The sequence below is a fragment of the Macrosteles quadrilineatus genome, unplaced genomic scaffold (assembly GCF_028750875.1).
Source record: "Macrosteles quadrilineatus isolate MER2022 unplaced genomic scaffold, UCM_ALF_1.0 Scaffold_2__2_contigs__length_208266976, whole genome shotgun sequence".
In the NCBI taxonomy this organism is placed as follows: Eukaryota; Metazoa; Arthropoda; class Insecta; order Hemiptera; family Cicadellidae; genus Macrosteles; species Macrosteles quadrilineatus.
The window spans coordinates 493,899-513,092 of record NW_026542595.1 but is presented as its reverse complement, the minus strand read 5'-3'; the positions used below and the strand labels follow the sequence as shown (position 1 = coordinate 513,092).

General features: G+C 34.2%; 1 protein-coding gene across 4 annotated transcripts in view; it reads left to right on the top strand.

Annotated features, from left to right (window-relative positions):
• Positions 1-19,194, top strand: part of LOC128987340 (rab GTPase-binding effector protein 1-like) — a 74,060-nt gene that overhangs the window by 9,233 nt on the left and 45,633 nt on the right. For 3 of the 4 annotated variants that reach the window (XM_054408137.1, XM_054408133.1, XM_054408135.1), the window contains 2 exons: positions 6,497-6,667; positions 16,769-17,025. In XM_054408137.1, the coding sequence (XP_054264112.1) occupies positions 6,497-6,667; positions 16,769-17,025 (428 nt within the window). The remainder of the gene's footprint in view (positions 1-6,496; positions 6,668-16,768; positions 17,026-19,194) is intronic. The other variant, XM_054408134.1, reaches the window with a different exon arrangement.

The following is a 19,194-nucleotide window of genomic DNA, read 5'->3' as shown; positions in this document are numbered from 1 at the left end:
TTAGACAAACTGATTTTACGTCTGTGCCTTGTCCCATAGCTGTGGCATGAACCCAAGGATTCAAATTTTGGTAAATTATTCTTTACAAACAAGATCAAATCAAAGATGTATTGGGCAATAACAGTAAGAATACCAAGTTTTGAAAATTGTTCTTTTTAACTGAAGGTTGCCCCATATAAGATTGTACCAAAGGAGATGTGGGAGAAAATAAAAACAAAGTAAATTATTTTTAATGTTTCCAAACGACATAGTTTAGACATTTTTCTCAGAGCAAAAATCCCTGATGAAATTTTACGCCAAGATGTTCAATTAGAAGGTTCCAATTTAAATTTTTGACCAATACCAGCCCTAGGAATTTAAAATGTTGAAGTTCTAGACATTTTCCTTCCATAAAAATTGTATGTTGAGCTTTACTCTGATATGTTAAGAAAGATATGCACTTTACTTTAAATATTAACTAAAAGGTTTAATTTGTTTAAAAAAGTATTTAAACATATGGACATTGATTATTTGCTATTGACTCTACTTTTTGATGGGTATTACCTGATACAAGTAAGCTAATGTCATCAGCATATAGACAGACTTCAGCATTATCTAATTTATCTGGTAAACCCTTTGTTATAACATATGAACAACAGTGGTCCCAGGATTGATCCTTGTGGCACTCCATATTTTAACATTTCCAAAGATGAAGTAAAATTTAGCTTTTTGTTGTTTGTCACATTTCTACATATTGTTGTCTGTTATTTATATATGATTTAAACCAATCTAAAGCTCTCCCCTTCATACCCAGACAAAACAAGATATTTACCAGCTTGGAGTGTGACACACTATCAAAAGCCTTGCTGAGGTCCATAAAGACCTGAGTAACATTATTTCTCTTATCCACCGAATCTATTACTGATTCAATGAACTAAACACTAGCACTAATCAAAGGCTTGCCGGATTAAAACCCATGTTGTTCTTTATCCATCAAGTTGTTGCTTTCCAGAAGTTCTGTTAATTTTTACACATAGCTTATTCATAGATCTTAGAAACAAGCCATTAAACAACATAGTTAGTCCTCACATGAAATACTCTAAGTTATCTAAAATCGGCACATTAGGTTATTTATGAAAAATACATGTGTGTCAGTTACTTAGTTACGGCAAGGGGAAATATTTAAAATTGCATAAGAGACTGTATTATAGTTGTTAGTTTTAAATTCTATTAACTTATAATAGAATAGTACCAATAACAATTAATTATACAATCCACAACACAAGCTAGTTATTCTGTTAGATAGGCCCTTTACAAATTATAATAGTCCTACATATGTTTAAAGTGTTAATACTAAAAAAAAATATCGTTTGTCATTGTGACATCAAAGAATGAGTGGTCTAATAAAATTTCAGCATTAGAATTTTTCTATTGAGCTTGTTTTGTAGCGGTAGCTTCTACTTAGTTAGAATATTTCATACTGTCACCATAATGGAGAACCTACTATTTATTGGACTTTTATTATCTGGGAGAAAAAGTAATAGTAGCTAATGACCGTGGAAAACTTAAATTGAGCTATTAGAATCAGTGAAGTAAACCTAGATCTTATGAGACATTGAATATATCAACTTTTTCAATTGCTTTGGCTGGATTTCTTCCATTTTAATTACTTTCTACAAACATAAATAACAGTTTGTAAAGCAATAGGTTCTAATGCTGCTGTTCTGTACACAATCATTGGCACTGACCAATACGTCTACTTGAGAGCATGTCACATAGTCCACTTTAATCTTACTTAAACACTGTCCATACTGTCTTAATCGGTCAATATTATAATAAAATATCCTTAGCATTTATGGTCTGGCAAAACTGCCATTAACAAACTCTTTAACCAAGTAAAAATAGCATTGTTTATTATTGTATTTGCTTTTCAAAGAAATCCATTCAAATGATGAATTGAACTAAAAAATAATTTTTGATTAAAACTTGAATTTGGAATGATTGATTGAAAAATTTATTGAAAATGTATTTGGATTCAAAAAAAGACTTTAACTAGGCGTTATGCATCAAAATACTTTTTTATTTAACATTTTATATACAAGTTTTAATTTATAATGACAGATTGCTTGGCACTGTGTCTTATTTGTCCTAGCCAGGGATAAACATATAAACTAGTGTAGTTTCCGACTAGCTAATAAAAGAAAAAATACATACCTACAAGTTAGGGACTAGCAATTAAAACAGACATCAGGAAAACAAATTTATCACATCTCGTACATATTAATAAAATGAAACTCAATTAATGAATAATAGATACGGTAGATGAATATCCTAAATTAATAAATACTTAATTAATAAATAGTAGAACCTCTATTAGCCTTCACCCTCAGGACCTGGAGCTGACGAACGAAAGACGAACAAAAACGAATAGACGAATAAAAGAAATCTATATATTAAAAAATATCAGTTTTTCTTTTCCGAGTCCGTCCGCCTCTTCTACCCGACCGAGTTTCATGATTTTGGTCTTAAATTAAAGGTATGCACGCGTAGATTTGCCATCAAGCATCGGCATTTATTTATCTGACGTATTACTCGAGTTATGCACAAACGTAATTTGCTCCCTGTACATTTCTTTTGGGAGATAAATTTGGTTTTTCTTTCCCGAGTCCGTTCGGCTCTTCTACCCGACCGATTTTCATAATTTTGGTCTTAAATTAAAGGTATGCACGCGTAGATTTGCCATCAAGCATCAGCATTCATTTATCTACAGTATTACTTGACCAAAAAACATAAATTAGATTTTTTTAAAATTGTTACTTCAATTGAAAAATATATTTCCTCGGTTATAATGTAATCCTATATGTTTTGGTCTAAGAACCTTCAGTGAAATACCAGCTTTCATTTGAGACCTTGATTATTAAGATCGGACGTACCTGAAGCGAGCTGCTGAATTTTCAATACAATAAAAAATGTAATTATTTTGGAATTTACCGACAACCAGTGATCAATAACCCCATTTTTATTTTAGTTTGTTTATATCCGATTTTCATGATTGAGGTCTCGAATTGAAGGTATGCAAATACAGATTTGCCATCAAGCATCGGCATAAATGTATCTATAATCCCACTCGGTGTATACGTAAACGAAATTTGCTCCCCATGTATTTCTTATAGAACGTAAATTTGGTTTCTCTTTGCCGAGTTCGTTTGGCTCTTCTACCCGACCGATTTTCATGATTGAGATCTCAAATTGAAGGTATGCACACAAAGATTTGCCATCAAGCATATGGGCATATATTTATCTTTAACCCCACTCGGCTTATACATATTTTCTCCCGATGTATTTCTTATGGGAGTTAAATTTGGTTTCTCTTTTCCGAGTGCGTTTGGCTCTTCTATACGACCGATTTTCATGATTCAGGTCTTAAATTGAAGGCATACACGCAATGATTTCACATCAAGCATCGGCCATCGAAGTAAATGCATTGGCATATATTTACCTACTGTATAATTTGACCGAAAAAAAAAAATTTGATTAATTTTCAAATTCTTACTTCAATTTAAGATGTGTTTCACCACTTATTTTGGTCTAAGGAACATCAGTGAAATACCTGCATTCATTTAAGCTACTGTATTAGTTATTCAAATCGGACGAGTTTCAAGCAAACGCAAGGAGAAAAACTAACATAAACATTTTTTCGTAAGGGTTTTCTATGACTAAAAATCAATGGCTTCAGTATTGTTCATGTATGTTTTAGACTCAAAATAATCAGTACTGTATTTATAGGCTTTAAATTGAGTTATTGATCGTTTGAATCAGTATCAAGATACTGTATTACTCATCAAAACTTATAAATTTGATTAGTTCTTGGATATTATATTTTTAGTTTAACGCTGCGGAGCAGCATGGGTCCTCTAGTCCTATTATAAACATGTACAGTTAACTTTAAAGGTTTTGGAAGGAAGAAATTAAACCCTGTACAAGTGAATAATACATATTTATATTTAAATTACTTAAATAGAAGAGCAATACAGAAATGTTATTTTGTATGATGTACTTGTTTAATGTTCGTTCAGTGAAATAAAATCGCATTTAAAAATAATCTAAGCACTGTAGTGGGGAAATAGATAACAGAGAGTGAGGGTTAAAAGGATGATGGTTAATTGAGGTTCTACTGTACTTTTATCCATGGTTGAAACCTCGGCTCTCGATAAGGAGTTGGTTTTCAATCAGTTGTTGTAAGCAGCATAAGATACATTTGAGCTAAACAAAAACCATGTGATAACTTCTACTTGTTTAATTGTTATACATAAGCAAAAAGAAACGCACAGTACATCAAGTTCCATTTGCAGTCTGCCTATATGCATCATCACACATCAATTAAACAATAGGCTTTCACCACCGAGCTGTTATCACTATTGATAACACAGTAGCTGTCAGTGGGGGAAGCCTGCTTGCATACAATGCTAACTGATAAATGCTGCGTTACTATCAGCTATCACCCATATCAGTCTCCCACCGCTAAATGTTTAAATTTGAATTTCCAATGCCACTACGTGTGTGTTGATGTTATTACTTCTTTTAGTTTAGGCCGGCTGTCTAGGCTGAGTAGGTGTTGTACTAGTTTTTTATGTATTTAACAAAATAAATATGTGTTTAGGTATAAATTTTGATAGGTAAGTGTATAAGTATACAAATTTTTTTAGTCCTTGCATACGACTCAGTTATTTTGGCTGAAAATTTCAAAGATATTAAGGCATCTTTTTTGTAATATTTTGCTCATGTAGGCCTACATTCTCATATATCCTGTTTGGAATACTGTAGCATATAATAAAAAAAAACAAAATTAATATGGATTACGTTTTAAAACAGCAAACTAAAGCTATTAGGATAATGCTCAGATTAAAAAAGGATAATTCAGCCAAAGAGCACTTTTGGCAACTCTTACAGTTTAGCTCAATAATTAATTAAGTTATATTAATTGCCAAAAATAAAAACAAGAATTATTTAATGAAACATCTTTTACACTAAGCCATTTCTATAACCTTAGAGAAAAATTAGGGGTTGTTGAGCCTCACAGGCTTAAGTTTTATGAAAAAAACCTTCCAATGCAGATCTAAGATTTTAGTAAATTCATCCCAATCAACATAAAAAATCAAATTTCTATTAAATTAAGAAACTAGGCCTACCCAAAAATTATATTTTCAATTTGAATTTAGCTACTTATTCGATGGAAGTGTTCTCTACCTCCTTGCATAGGTACCGTAGCAGTTTAGTTAATAAGCTGACCGGTACTACTACAACTGTTGGGAGCGAGCTGGCGTAGTGGTTAGAGCGTGGGACATCAGTCCCTGAGGTCCCGGGTTCGATCCCCGTCAAGTCACCAATGGATTTTATCTAAGTGATAATGCCGCAACCCCTAGGTCTAGCCTGAAGTAATGTGAAAAACAATCCCATGCTCGTAGTGCCTAGCGTCCTAGGACAAAAAAAAAAAAAAAAAAATACTACTACTGTTACTAGTATTAATTGACACTATTCAATGTATCACCGTTGTACATATATATATATATATGAATAAAGATTATGAATATGAATATTATGAAAATTCTTTTCCCTACAGTTACCTGACAAAGCAGGCTTTTTTGTACTTACTTAATATATCACGGAAAGTAGCTAATTACTGCATTTACTTACTTTTGCTGCACTCATTTTACTGTTGCAGCACTCATTTTTCCCCACACTCCCTTATTCCAACCAAACAACACAAAACTTTGTGCTTTTATTATTCAAGTAATACGCTAATTTACACTTGAAAATAAGTTGGCAACACTTAGAGATACTACGACTACGATCAGCTGGTGCAGTGTTTCGCATTTCGTTCATTGCTTGGATTTAACCGAACCTAAAACAAGTTGTTTAGTGTTTGAAAGACTAATTATTTCTATGCTTTATAGTAACTGTAGGAAAAATATAATCTGTAACACGATCGCAAAGTGCTTTTGCTGCACTCGAGAAACTTTCCACACTCGCCTGTGACATTTTTCTCTTTTGCAGCAAAGTGTCACTGCGCACACTAGTTACACAAATAACTATTGTTTGATCTAGATTAATTGTTTACATGGAATACACACAGTAATTACTTTGTTATTAGAACGTAGACTAAGGGTGTTGGGATATAACATTATATTAGGTTTTTTGTGATTTCGGTCTGTGGTAAATATAAATTGTTCATAAATAACTTGTTTAAATAATGTAGCGACTAGTAGTTTAAAAAGAAGGTACTAATTACCACTTAAATTTATGAGTTTCATTTTATAACCTGGTTGTTTTATATACTTGGTATATATATACTTGGTTGTTTTAAACAACAATTTTATCTATTTACTTCGATTCAAAATAACTTTAACCAAACAGATTTGCAAATTTAAAAATACATTGGAGTTAATGCAATATGTTTAATAAACCCAAAACAGCAAAATTGCCTTAATTTTAGTCACTTGGCTGTTTGGTTGTCTAGACGAGATCAAGCGAGGGACGTCAGAGCAAACTCGCTTGGCTAGTGAACTCAAGAGGCTACAGAGTGAGTTAGAGGAGGCTCGAGTTCAAGTTACTCTCGCCCGACTTGATCTAGATGAAGAGAAACGCAAGTTCCAGGATGAGATTGCCTCTCTGCAGCAGTTAGTCACAGGTAAAAAGGCTATTTGTATTTGTTAGGTAGGAGAGTGGTTATAGGTCGCTTTGTAATCAAAAGACCGCTAAGTCAATCCATAGAAAGGTCAGTAGTATTTAGATATTTTGAAACTAGGCTCAGATCTCCTTGATTATTGGGCTGTTATTAAATGTTCCAGGCAAAAAAGCTGGTCTTGCAAAGCTACATTGTGCCTACACTTTAGCTACACTTTAAATCACTGTTCTATAATACCCACAAACATGCAGAGTCTCGGGAATCGAGAAAATTGAATCAAATAGTTATTATTAAGGTTACCAGTCTCCCCAAATCCTTTTGTTACAACTGGCCAGTAGACTAGTGATTGCAATAGGGAAATATTGCAGTAGATTTGCGAAGTACAACACTTCTTATTATGCTCAGTGCAACAGGGTCAATCGACTTCTGAGTAGATTTTGTTTGATTATTTATTATAATGTACCTTTATGATGTTAATAGGAGTCTATCCATGTAACCTGTATAATTTCCTAGCCTTCAGCCGTGGACAATGCTATGTTTCCCCTAATCACATTTACACAACCAAATACTCTCAATGAATTTATATTTTAACTGTTAAGAAAACATTAAAAAATATGAAATAGAAAAAAATACAATAATTTTAGTTAAGGCTGCAGAAATAGACCTTTACATATAAACATAAAATTAATCCTATATCATAGATAATCATTTTTCTTAATTTACTAATTGGCTTTTCAAATCAGTTTAAAAAATAATTTTCAAAACAATCAGAATTTCTACCACAACCCAACTTTTGTTGTGATATGGCATAATTTAATAAATAATTTCATTTCTGGATTTGAGAACATGTGATTTTAAACTGTCCAACTAGGACATCAAATACATAGACCAAATATGGCAGGATTGTGCAAACTATGAATGAACCAGAAATGTGAGAAACGGCAGATTGGCAAGGGACAGCGACTACGTGTCACCTCGACAACCAGTCACCCCGACCAACCGTCACCTTTTAAGACAGGTTTTGAGGTGACACGTTGTCGCGCATCGTTCCCGACTACCCGTCACCGTTTGAATGAGGTGACAGGTAGTCGGAGTGACAACTAGGCGCAAGCGTGCGAGGTGACAGGTTGTCATGTACGAAGGCGTCTAGTCGTCACCTCCAAAGAGAGGAGGTGACACCTTGTCTGGGTGACACCTAGACGCGAGCGTGAGAGGTGGCGGTTTAGCGTCGATGCAGCCGACTACTTGACACCGCCTCAAACCGTCACTCCGATAGTATCATCACTTTTAACTAAAATTACATATATGAACAAACCTGCAGAGTACCCGTCCTTCGTACGGGGCTGGCGTATACGAATACAATGCATATTGCAGTTATACTCATGCTTTGCGTTTATTATAACAAATCTAAAATAGACATAATGTTCTACCACTGTACCTAAATAATAGAAGAAAGTAAATTTTCAAACATTCGCACAATACCGCAAATTATTAATTAAAAGAAAAATGCATACGTAAATGTAAACAATACTACTTTGCAATTTTCATTGTGTATCACAGCTTTTTGTTGCTGCTTAATTCAAACTAGTGTACATGTTGCTCGAATTCGAGCAATTGCAAAGTATTAGAGGAGTTATTTCAAAATGAATAGCAGTCATATTTACAATGAGTTTAAAAGAGTCAACTCAAAGATTACCGGTGTGTAACTCATGGAGATACTCACGATGTATAAAACAGTAATCAACATTTCCTGTAAATATTGTATCATATTTCATAACCTGATATTACTTTTTAATGATTTCTACAAACATTTCCTGACTTGTCCATGTTTATCTTCGTTATTAATAACCCTAAAGCATTCCGGCCGGTTTTCTCCTTCTCTAAATGCCTCGCTGTACAGGCAACACAGCTAGGTCATTGATAGAGGGCGCACTTGTAACCTTTTTTTAGTAGTTAAAATTGTCCAGGGTCAGGTGCTGACTGTGATGAGTGGCAGTGGTGGCGCCTATTACGCGCTACTGTTCTGTAGCTGCGGTCGTTATCACGATTACGCCTCCTGTCTATGTTTCGTTGTCGTCGCGTCGGAGGCATTTAAAAGAAAAAAAACAACAAATAAACAAATTATAGCCACACAAAACAACGATAAATGCCCAAATTTAAGTTACAATCATGCTAACATGATCCGTCATAGCGACACAAAACAACGATAAATACACAAATTTAAGATACAACCATACTATCACGATCCGTCTTGGGGGTTATGTTTACACAAACTCTAATAGTAAATAAATGTACTCAATGCGTTTCATTGAATTGAAAAATAAATTACAGCGATTAAAGTATACAGCTGATCAAAACGTAAATAATTATGTTCTTCATAAGGATAACATAGGAACTTTCAAAGCCACTGGGGCAGAGACCAAGAGACTTTTGCAAAAATGTAAGGCCAGTTTGCAAATCTACACGACACGCTCTTTCCAATGAGACGTCAATGGATAACATTGGTTAAGAAATGGCGGAGGAGTTCAACCGACAAAGTTTCATGTAGCGTATTAATTATATAGATTAACTGTTGTCATAAAATAAAAAAAATAAATAATAATAGTGCTGCACTCTGTTGGTAAATCTTTCAATTTTTAATGGTATTGAATATAATAGAACCAACCAGTTTAGTTGAAACAGCTAACTAAATTCTGTAATTCCTTTTAAATATGAATACTATTCTTTTCTTTAATCATACTAAATATTATAAATGTGAAAGTTAGTGTGTTTGTTTGTTCGTTTGAAGCTCAATCACGCACTAACTTGTCGGACTAACTGCTAACTAACTACTTGTCGGATCAGGCTGAAATTTGGCAGGATGATAGCTCACATCCTCGATTAACGTATAGAAATATTCTTACCTCAAAAATCCTTTCGGGTTCCGCTCCAACTAACCTGAAATATGTTTTTCATATAAAATATGTTTTATATGTTTTTCAACTTTACATCACTCGTGAAGGAGTTGTATACATCACGCTTGGGATAGGGAAGTTTAACATGGCGGGTTAGATAAAAAATATACCTCGACGTTCAACGCTAGAAATCAGCTGTGTGCTTGAATTTTATTGTGTTGATTTAAGAATTTTCCTAACCTAGCTTTTGTTTGTAAAAGAACCTTACTGTTAGAAGATGAGTGAAATGGATAATACAAAATATTGAACGTAACCCCCTGTATATTTTCGGGTCAGGTAAAATCTTGTACGTTACACGTTACGCAAGAGCGTGTTTACATCACTTAGGTGAATTATGCAACTCGCATTCGCTCGTTGCACAACATTCACCTGCGTGATGTAAAAACGCTCTTACTACACTTGTAATGTAAATAGCTATAAATGGGTTTCATTACATCGCCGAGTGAGTTTTTTTCAACTTTACATCACTCGAGAAGTAACGAAGCTATATACATCACGCTTGGGATAGGGAAGTTTAACATGGCGGGTTAGGTAAAATATATTTCAAGCTTCTATATCAGATTAAGACAGAGACATTCACCTGCGTGATGTAAAAACGCTCTTACTACACTTGTAATGTAAATAGCTATTGTAATATTCAGTAGATTAAGACGAAGTTAAAAGGTTAGTAAAAGGTTAGTCAGTTTTGTTGGAAGAACAGAAATGTCTCAAGTTCAAATAAGAAATATTTATAACGGTAGGAGGAGACAATTAATAATAAAATATCTTATCTGTATGAGGAGAGTAGAATAGGCCTGCTCTAACAGATACTCATCCAGATACACATTTACTTGGTAAGATATATGCCAGTTCTGCTATGCAACTTACTTTAGAAGTGAAAAACATACGAAGCACATAGTGTTGTCTTGGTGGTAAAGTTAACTTGCTTAATGTCAGATCAAATTAATGCATACAAGAAATGTTTTACTTCTGACACTAACAGATCGAGATATTTCAAACATTTACGAAACCATAATAATGACTTGACTGTGATAAATTCAAGTTAGATTATACCAAATCTTGGTGGACCTTATGTCTTTATTGTAAACTTTAGAATTACTCACTCTACCTCAATTGAAAAAAAAAAAACGCAAATGGGTCGTTTAAGCAACTTTCAATGGTGTTGTTACTTTAGCCTATTCAAAGCAAATTATGGCTGTCCAGTTGGTAACCCAGAGTTTGTGGGTAAAAAATTGAGCACATGACAGGGTTGATATCACCATCACCCCACTTTTCAGGATTCTCTACGGAGAAAATTCGTTTGATCAAGGGGATGCCTCAATTCAAAGAAATAAAATGGCCCAACTTAAATTACTTAACACAGGTTATCAGTGAGGCAACACTTTTTTAAAATTTTTATTCTCAATGCTGTGATAACTTTGTTGCGACATGTTAACTCGAACTGAAGCAGATCGTTTAGCATTTATTAGAAGTTATCAGTATAAAACTGAGAGCAGAAATAATGTAGGCGAACCTTGACGACGCAAATACAGATATTTATAATTAGTTTCTAACAATTGTAACTCTAAGAAATAACTAAAATTACTCGAATATGAGCTTAACGCTTTGTTCGGCGCTATGTTTCATACTATGCGGCTCATTGAGCCGCGCGGGTTCTCTAGTATTAAATAAACTAGGTAGCATTCGCAGGGGCATCCACAACATTGAGCGGAGTCATCAGGGTTTATTTTATACTAGGTGAAACCCGTCGAAATCGACGGTTAGGGGCCTCCTTGTTTATATGGTCGTGTAGCTTCATTGGCAACAAATAATGTAAATGAAATAGCAATGTGGCATATCCTAAGCGAAAAACATACTGTAAATTGGCTGTTACGTAAATATTGACATTTACATGCATTGTTAATCAACGTATCTTATAAAGGATTTAAAAGGAATATGACCTTTCTGTCATGACAGTAGCTGCTTAAATAGTATTTACTCTTACAGCCAAAATATCGTGTTACTTTCAATAATGTTACCAACCCAGTGAGCCACGGTCCGTAATATAGACCAAACTGCAAATAATTTGTCAAAATAGGTACCATTTTAGGCAAGGTTTGTGTGTTTGGATGTTATTAGACACGTTAAGAGCACACTGAACTTCTTCTGCAGATGAATAACTGTTGGAGAAATATAAGCCGAATCATAAATGTCACAATGTGAGTTTGAGTTTTAGGCTGCTGCTCAGTGCACTTTAAGAATATATTTTTTAGAGATAAATTAAATTGTTTTTGTTGCTGAGTAGCGCCAGTAAACATGCACAACACTTTTTTCGTTAAGCTAGTAACATTCAAAGGACCTCGAAGAGTTCAAGAAAATAACATTGCAAAAAATACTTCCTTTGGACAATTCAGTAACTCTCAATAAGTGTTTGTTGTTTAAAATACAATTTAAAAATTAACAGTTGTTTCATAAAAAACAAAAATTATTATCCACATGGCCAAAATGTAAACAAATCTGTGGAGGGATCTTTAAAGGCTTCTGGGGCAGAGCCCTAAGGGAATTTACTTCGTGTTTCTTTTGATAACTCATCTACAGACCAAGACCGTTCTTTGGACACCTCTACCAAGTTTCTACGCCCAGTCGTTCTCTTAAATTAGCGGAGGAAAAGTTTCTAATTAAATATTTAGATTCCCCCATGTTAATATTATGGGAGAAAACCCAACTTTGATGGAAAATCCAGTCCAAACTAATAAAGATTTCAAACAAATAAAAACACTTTGCAAAACTACAGATCAGGGCCATTCTTTTGACACTTTAATCATCAAAATCGGTCCAAAAATGAGGGGGGAGTTCTGTTTACAAAAATCGGCTTAGCGTATTATATATATGGATGGATGGATGGATTGTGTTGACCTGGTCCATCGAGCTTTATAATTATTCAACCTACCATTTTAAGTAAAGACTTAATTTTCGTAGAGATAAATATGAAGAGGCAGTTGTATGTAATAAGTGGGATTAAAAAGGTGTTGTAATCTAAGAAATATTCAGGTAGACTTGGTCAGACTTAACCCGCTGTTGTCAAAACATAGGTATTGTTGTAAGACGAGAGGGACGAGAGGGTGCGCTACCCTTTCCCGGCGGTCATTGCCACTGTTTCTGAGAATTAAAGGGAGGCAGTAGCAATGACCGCTGAGACGCAACCCCTCGGCTAAGAACAAGAGAAAATCTACACAAACCTTTTAGAAATATATTTTCCTGTATATGTGTGGAATCCCTATATAAATAAAACAGGCTCAAAAATAAGTACAAAAAATCTGTTAAAAAAATAATACCTCCGCTGCAGCAAGCCTGCAGTCGATTAATAAGCGAATTCCCATTTACTTGAACTGATTTTCAATTAGGCCTAAAAATGCATTTATAGCATTCAGTTTAGCGAGTAACTAAGTTTGCTGCTACAGGGAAACTAATAAAGTGTGTATTTTTAGAAAAATAATAATATCTCAGTATATAATAAATAAATTTGCCAAGTTTGATCAAAATATTTCCATAAACAAGCAACTACAACATTTTACAATATTCTTCATAAGAATAACATAGGAAATTTCAGATCATATTTTTATAAATTTTCTCTGTACAATAACTAATAATTGTACAAAAATACTTAGATATACTGAATGTTTTGTGTTTTAAGTTCTCTAAAGAGGTCTATAAGCAATTTGGGAAATTTTGTGTCTTGAGGGACAAAAATGAGAAAACCCAGATTTTTAGCGGAGCGGAGCTCTTATACGTCGACTCGTATAACAGTTAATTGTAAACAGTGATTAACAGTTAAATAACAGTCAAACAGTTAACAGTTATATATATTTTTTTAAGTAACCCGTTTTATTAGCAATATGGATTGGTTTGTTAGTTCGGGGTTTAAAAGAACAGAACGACGTGTTTTAATGCGAACAAATTTGAAGTGTTTACATGGTAAGACATACAGCTTTTTAAATAATAGTATCTTAGTCGGTATTGTGTTTTTTTATGCGATAGGCTTACTTGAGAAATATTGAATTTATAATATTAGCATTCATAAAATAATTAAGTACTATGTACCTGTTGCTCCAAATCTAGCAATTGTCAAGTACCGTTGTTATAAAGGCGTTATTTAAAACTGCAGTAACTACAGTCAAAATTTTCGATTTTGATAAGTTAAAAAAACTCAAAGTTTGTATATTTGTATTAACAAGAATACCTTTTACTTAAGTCAGGTAAATGCATCCTTTAACATTTTAAAGTCTATTCTTGAACTTCCCAAGAGTTATGTGTTCAATATGTAAGATACGTTTTTTTCAGTGCTGTTTGAAAGCTTATATTTTGGAATATCAGGTTTAATTTTTAATTGAATAATATTTTTAATCTGTTGAATTACATGGATTATAAAAATTAAATATATACATATATTTGAAAAATTAAAAATAAATATATATATTTGAATTTAATGATTGTAGTAAGCTAAAGTAAAGGAACTTAATTTTAATTTAGCATGAAACGTATTTTTTTCTGACATATCTTGTAGTTTTTTTTTTATATTTAACTAGTTCATTTTTGTGTTTGAATGCAAGAAACAAATTTCTCTCGTGGCCATAGAAGGCCTAGTGGATAATAATTATTAATTCATCCAAATACACTACGAGCTATTTCAATGTATGTTCAATTAATTGGTCAAATGTCTAACGGCGTCTTAAAAATTTAGTCTCAAATGTAACATCTGTTATGATCTGGAACTAAGTTTATATTTGGCACTAACATGAAAAATTTTAATCGCAAAAGGTCGTTTTTATTTCCTCAGGCACAATGACTGACTTCTATTTAAGCTGAGAGCATGCAATGTTGGCTTAAACTAAAATTTATGTAACAGTGTCACTGAACTTTTTATAAAATCTCCTACATTGGAAAATGTCCTAACTGCATTTAGATTGCAAATATTTTTTTTCTTCTACTTGTTGCAGTATACAGAACGAACCTAATGTTATTTGGTTCTAACTACCTATATTTTAGTATTATTTTATTAATTTGTTAGATTTTTTAGTTTTATTACCCGGGTGGAGCCTGCGTGTATCATCTAGTTAGTGAAGATTAAACATGCATAATTTATAATGTATTTTATTATTTGCTTATTATTTATTGTAACATATACAATTATTTGTTTTCAAGCATGGTAGCGCCGATAAACCAAGTGGAGAAATCCTATTATGCGTTATAAGAAAACGTAAACAGATGGAGCGGGGTGGCAGGTAGTCGGGGTGACACGTTGTCGCGAGTGTACGAGGTGACTGTTTGTCGTAAACGGCAACGACAGATCGTCACCTGGGCCTAGAGTAGGTGACGGGTAGTCGGGGTGACACGTTGACGCAAGCGTGCGAGGTGACAGGCAGTCGTCTCTACACACGACAAACAATCACCTCCAGAGAAGAGGTGACAACTAGACGGGTGACACCTAGACGGCATCGTTATATTTTTACGAGGTGACACGTTGTCGTCTGTGCCCAAAATACCGAGGTGATGGGTTGTCGGGGTGACACATAGACGGCGACCCACTAAACTATCTCTAAAACACAGACAATACAAAACATTTACTTACGTACACATGTCGACACATTAACACTCACGCTGACGAAGATTCACACACAGACATTTAAAACTGACTCGGAGCATTGTCTGGCCGAACGAAATTTTCACGACGACGGTTTTTTACGGGGTAGGACTTATAAATTCTTTGTTTTTTGAGCTAGCGTTATTTTGATTCAATTGAAAAGACCGTCACGATAATTTACGAATCAATAAGACATAGACATTCGATGCATGTACAAGTTTCCTCACGAACGCAAAATCAATCCGGCAATTTCAACTGACTCGACTTAAAACTAATAAAACCCTCCCCCAATTAGCAATTCGGCAAAATTTTGACATTTGTTGTCATTTCGACGCACGTACAATTTTCACTCAAACGCGAATTTCCGAGCTACAAATGAGATATTGATAGAATTGTCCTACAGCGGCGTCACGTGACCTTCGATGTTGACGTCACTGCTCCAAGTGAAGTTTTGGAGTGAAGTCGCACGGCCTAGTTTTGGTCTTTTGCTCTCGTATCACTCCGCCTTACGTCATGGTTGGATGGGGTTGTGCGTTGCCTTGGCGCGGATTTTAAACCCTGGGATTTAAAATCGGCACAACACAAAGCATCTCACTCCATTATAGACTCATCCAACATACATATTTGGGTTAAAATGAAGCCTGTTGCGTCCCCATCTTAGTGTGAAAATTGTAGTAATATCCCCACTGCAGACTAAGTTTAAGTTTGTCGTAGAGTTTTTCCAAATAAGTTCATGTAACAAGAAATTTTACACTTGGGATCCACATCCATCATTATATTAAATTTGTATTAGCCTAAGCAATCTCTACAAATAGATGCATTGCCCATAAGATGTTGGATAATATACTGCTTTGTGCTTTAACCTAGTATCTCAGCATCAGTAGGTGTTAGATAAAAATGTTATTATACATTTTTGCTAAAATTTGATCAGAGTTTAGATAAAAAAAGTTTAGAAAAAAAGAGTCTTTAACCAATGTTGTCCTGAACCTAAGATCCTGTGTCTTCCTTCCCTAATACAAAGTTATAAATCAATATTTAAATTAAGGCTGTTTTATCCAAGGTGAATTCAATTCAGGTCCAGGTTTTAGAGTAAAACAATTAGGGTCTTTAATTCTGGGGACCCTATTAGTCCCCAGGTGTTATTGTGGCTACTCCAAAACATTTTAAGGTAAAGGTAAAGGTACCCTAAATGCCAAATTTGATGATTCTAGGTAGTATATTTTGTGAGATTTAGTTATATATGTCAGTCAGTGGTAATTTCCTCTTTTAAGTATAGAAGATATATTTTATAAAAATAGCTAGAAGGCTGAAATTTAATAGGCTACAATAGGCTACTCAGTTTACAAATAGGAACTTTAAACAACTCTCATAATGATTTTATTAATGTGTAGTGCCCTAGGCTGTCATGATATTACTTTTAAGTAGGATCCAAGTTATTCAAAATCACCATTATTTAACGTGACGATTAACTGTTCATTATATGTAAAATTACTGTAACTTATATGTATGTTTGATACCTGACTTATACAGAAACAGTGGAGGAATCAAGTCGTTATGAGTCTGAACTAAAGGATCTGCGGAAGAGCAACGAACGTTTAGAGGCAGAGATTCTAGAGTTGCGGTCGGTTGCTCACGGTTCTCACGAGGCCCCATTGCTAGCAGCACCTGGTGCAATGATCTCTACTCTGGCGCGCAGAGTCGCCTCGCAGCTCGGTGCAGAGACTTCCCCTGCCCCTCCCCCGCCTCCTGACAACTTAGAAGAGAGCATGAGGAAGGTAAACAAATATGTAGGTACGCACTTCCATTCATTCATTTCTCATTTGGCCTTTGTTGCGGTTACTCACACAGCTCACGCATTTGGTTTGGTTTTGATTTATTTCCACTTGGTTCTGTTATAGGCTTACTTGATTAAACTTGCTTACTGTAATTCTAGTTTTGGGTTTTTACACACTGTAGTTAATATTAGTCTAAAATTTGTGGTTTTCAACTATGCTTTATTTTATTTTGTATCCTAGTTTCAGTTTGTATTGCATTGGCTATAGGTGTAGCTGATTTTCCAATTTTCTTAGGTTTCTTGATGAGATTTTGTTAGGCCTATATCACTGAATGCTTTTGATTTGATTTTATCAGCACTATTATTCAGCATTTTCCTGGTCTCTCTCTCTCTCTCTCTCTCTCTCTCTCTCTCTCTCTCCCCCCCCCCCTCTAATAATGGTGTGATGGTTTGTGTATCACACTGAGTGCGGGCCGGTCACCAAAGACTGGCTGCGAGACGGGCACCTAGGCCAGCCCAGCCAGGTCCTGCTGAAATGAATCAGTCAGTGTTGCGTAAATTGTGTGTGCGTTGCTAGCATTACATAACCTATACTGTATGTGTTTCGCCCGTCGTTCCTGCAGACCGGCGGCGGTCCTACAAGACCGGTTAATTCCCACTTGCTCAATTTATTGACTTTGGACATTAATTGACATATTTATTTTGTGTTTTTGCTTTCTATACGACACAACAATGTATTTTATTGTTTATTATTTTAGTTTATATACTGCGGGTTCATAAAGATAAACCCCTCCAACACCAAATTATTGATTGAGGGAGGAAGGGGTTGTATATAATTGTAAATATTAGTTATAGGGTAAAGTAGGGCAAATATGATACAAAAACCCAAACTTTAGTGTATAGCTCCTTTCAGGACAAACTTATAAAACATCTAAAAATATGTTCTTGTTTGGTTTAAAAAGGCTTTAACACTATATTAAGGTCAACTAGTAAACTAAAAACCTGTTCAAGAAAAAAAAAATTAAAACAGGAGTATCACATTCGTCCTTCAATAAGGGCAAATATGATACACCTGGAAGGCAAATCAGGATAGCTCACTAGATCAAACCAAGGAGGGCAATTTTGATACACACATTTGGTAATGTAACAACTGTGCAAATTTCATTAAAATCAGACCTTAAATGTGGGAGTTAAATACCAAATCAAGTAAATGCGTGTCAAAATGCATTTTTTTACAAAAAATAACCACAGTGTATGATCATAGTCCTCCAGAGTGTATCATAATTGCCCCCTGAGTTTAGAGCTTTATAAATGTGGTGAATATGAATGTATATTAATAGTTTTGATCTTAAAAGAAAGAAAATTTAATTCTTTACATTTATATTATACAGATAATAAAAAAATAATTCTCATATTTATAACAAAAGTTTTTCTTTGACGCAGAAAAGTTTTTAGGCCTAAAAAAACAATGATTCAATATTTTCTTTTACTTTTTTAACCAACCACAAATGCTCATAGTACATTATGGACCAAAAAGTACATTAAAAATGCTACTTAAATATATTTTTTAAACAACCTAGCTATGTATATATTTAGATGGTTTTAAAGGAATGTATCACAATTAATTGCCCTTCATTTTTTAGTGTGGAAACATAATTGCCCTACTTCACCCTAGTGCTATTGAAAATTTGTAGTGTAATAAACAGTTTTTGTGAGACAAAAAATTGAGTATTTTCGTCACGGTGCCCACAAACGTCATTGCGCAGGCCGCCCTGGTCACCAATGACCGGCAATTTTGGATGCCATTTTTATTGGAAAAAATTTATGTATAAAAAGATTTCAGGCCCTGGGAAAGCACCCACTGATATTTTTACCCCACTCAATGAGTTAAACATAATTTCTCCATAATAATGATTAGCCAGTTTAAATCAGTAGGTAGAGTAGTGTAGTTATTGTAAATACCAACCTGAAATAATGATTTAAAAAACTAATACTCTAATAAAAAATAGATTTTTAAAGACTTCAGTAATAACTCATCAATAACTTGAATGATCAAGCCAATAGAAGTATTTCCTCACTTGGGCATAAAGTGACTCTTTTCGATCCGAGCTCATTTGCCAAGGTCGGAAAATGAGCGAGGGTTAAAATGACACTTTTTGCGCATGTGATAAACTATATTTTT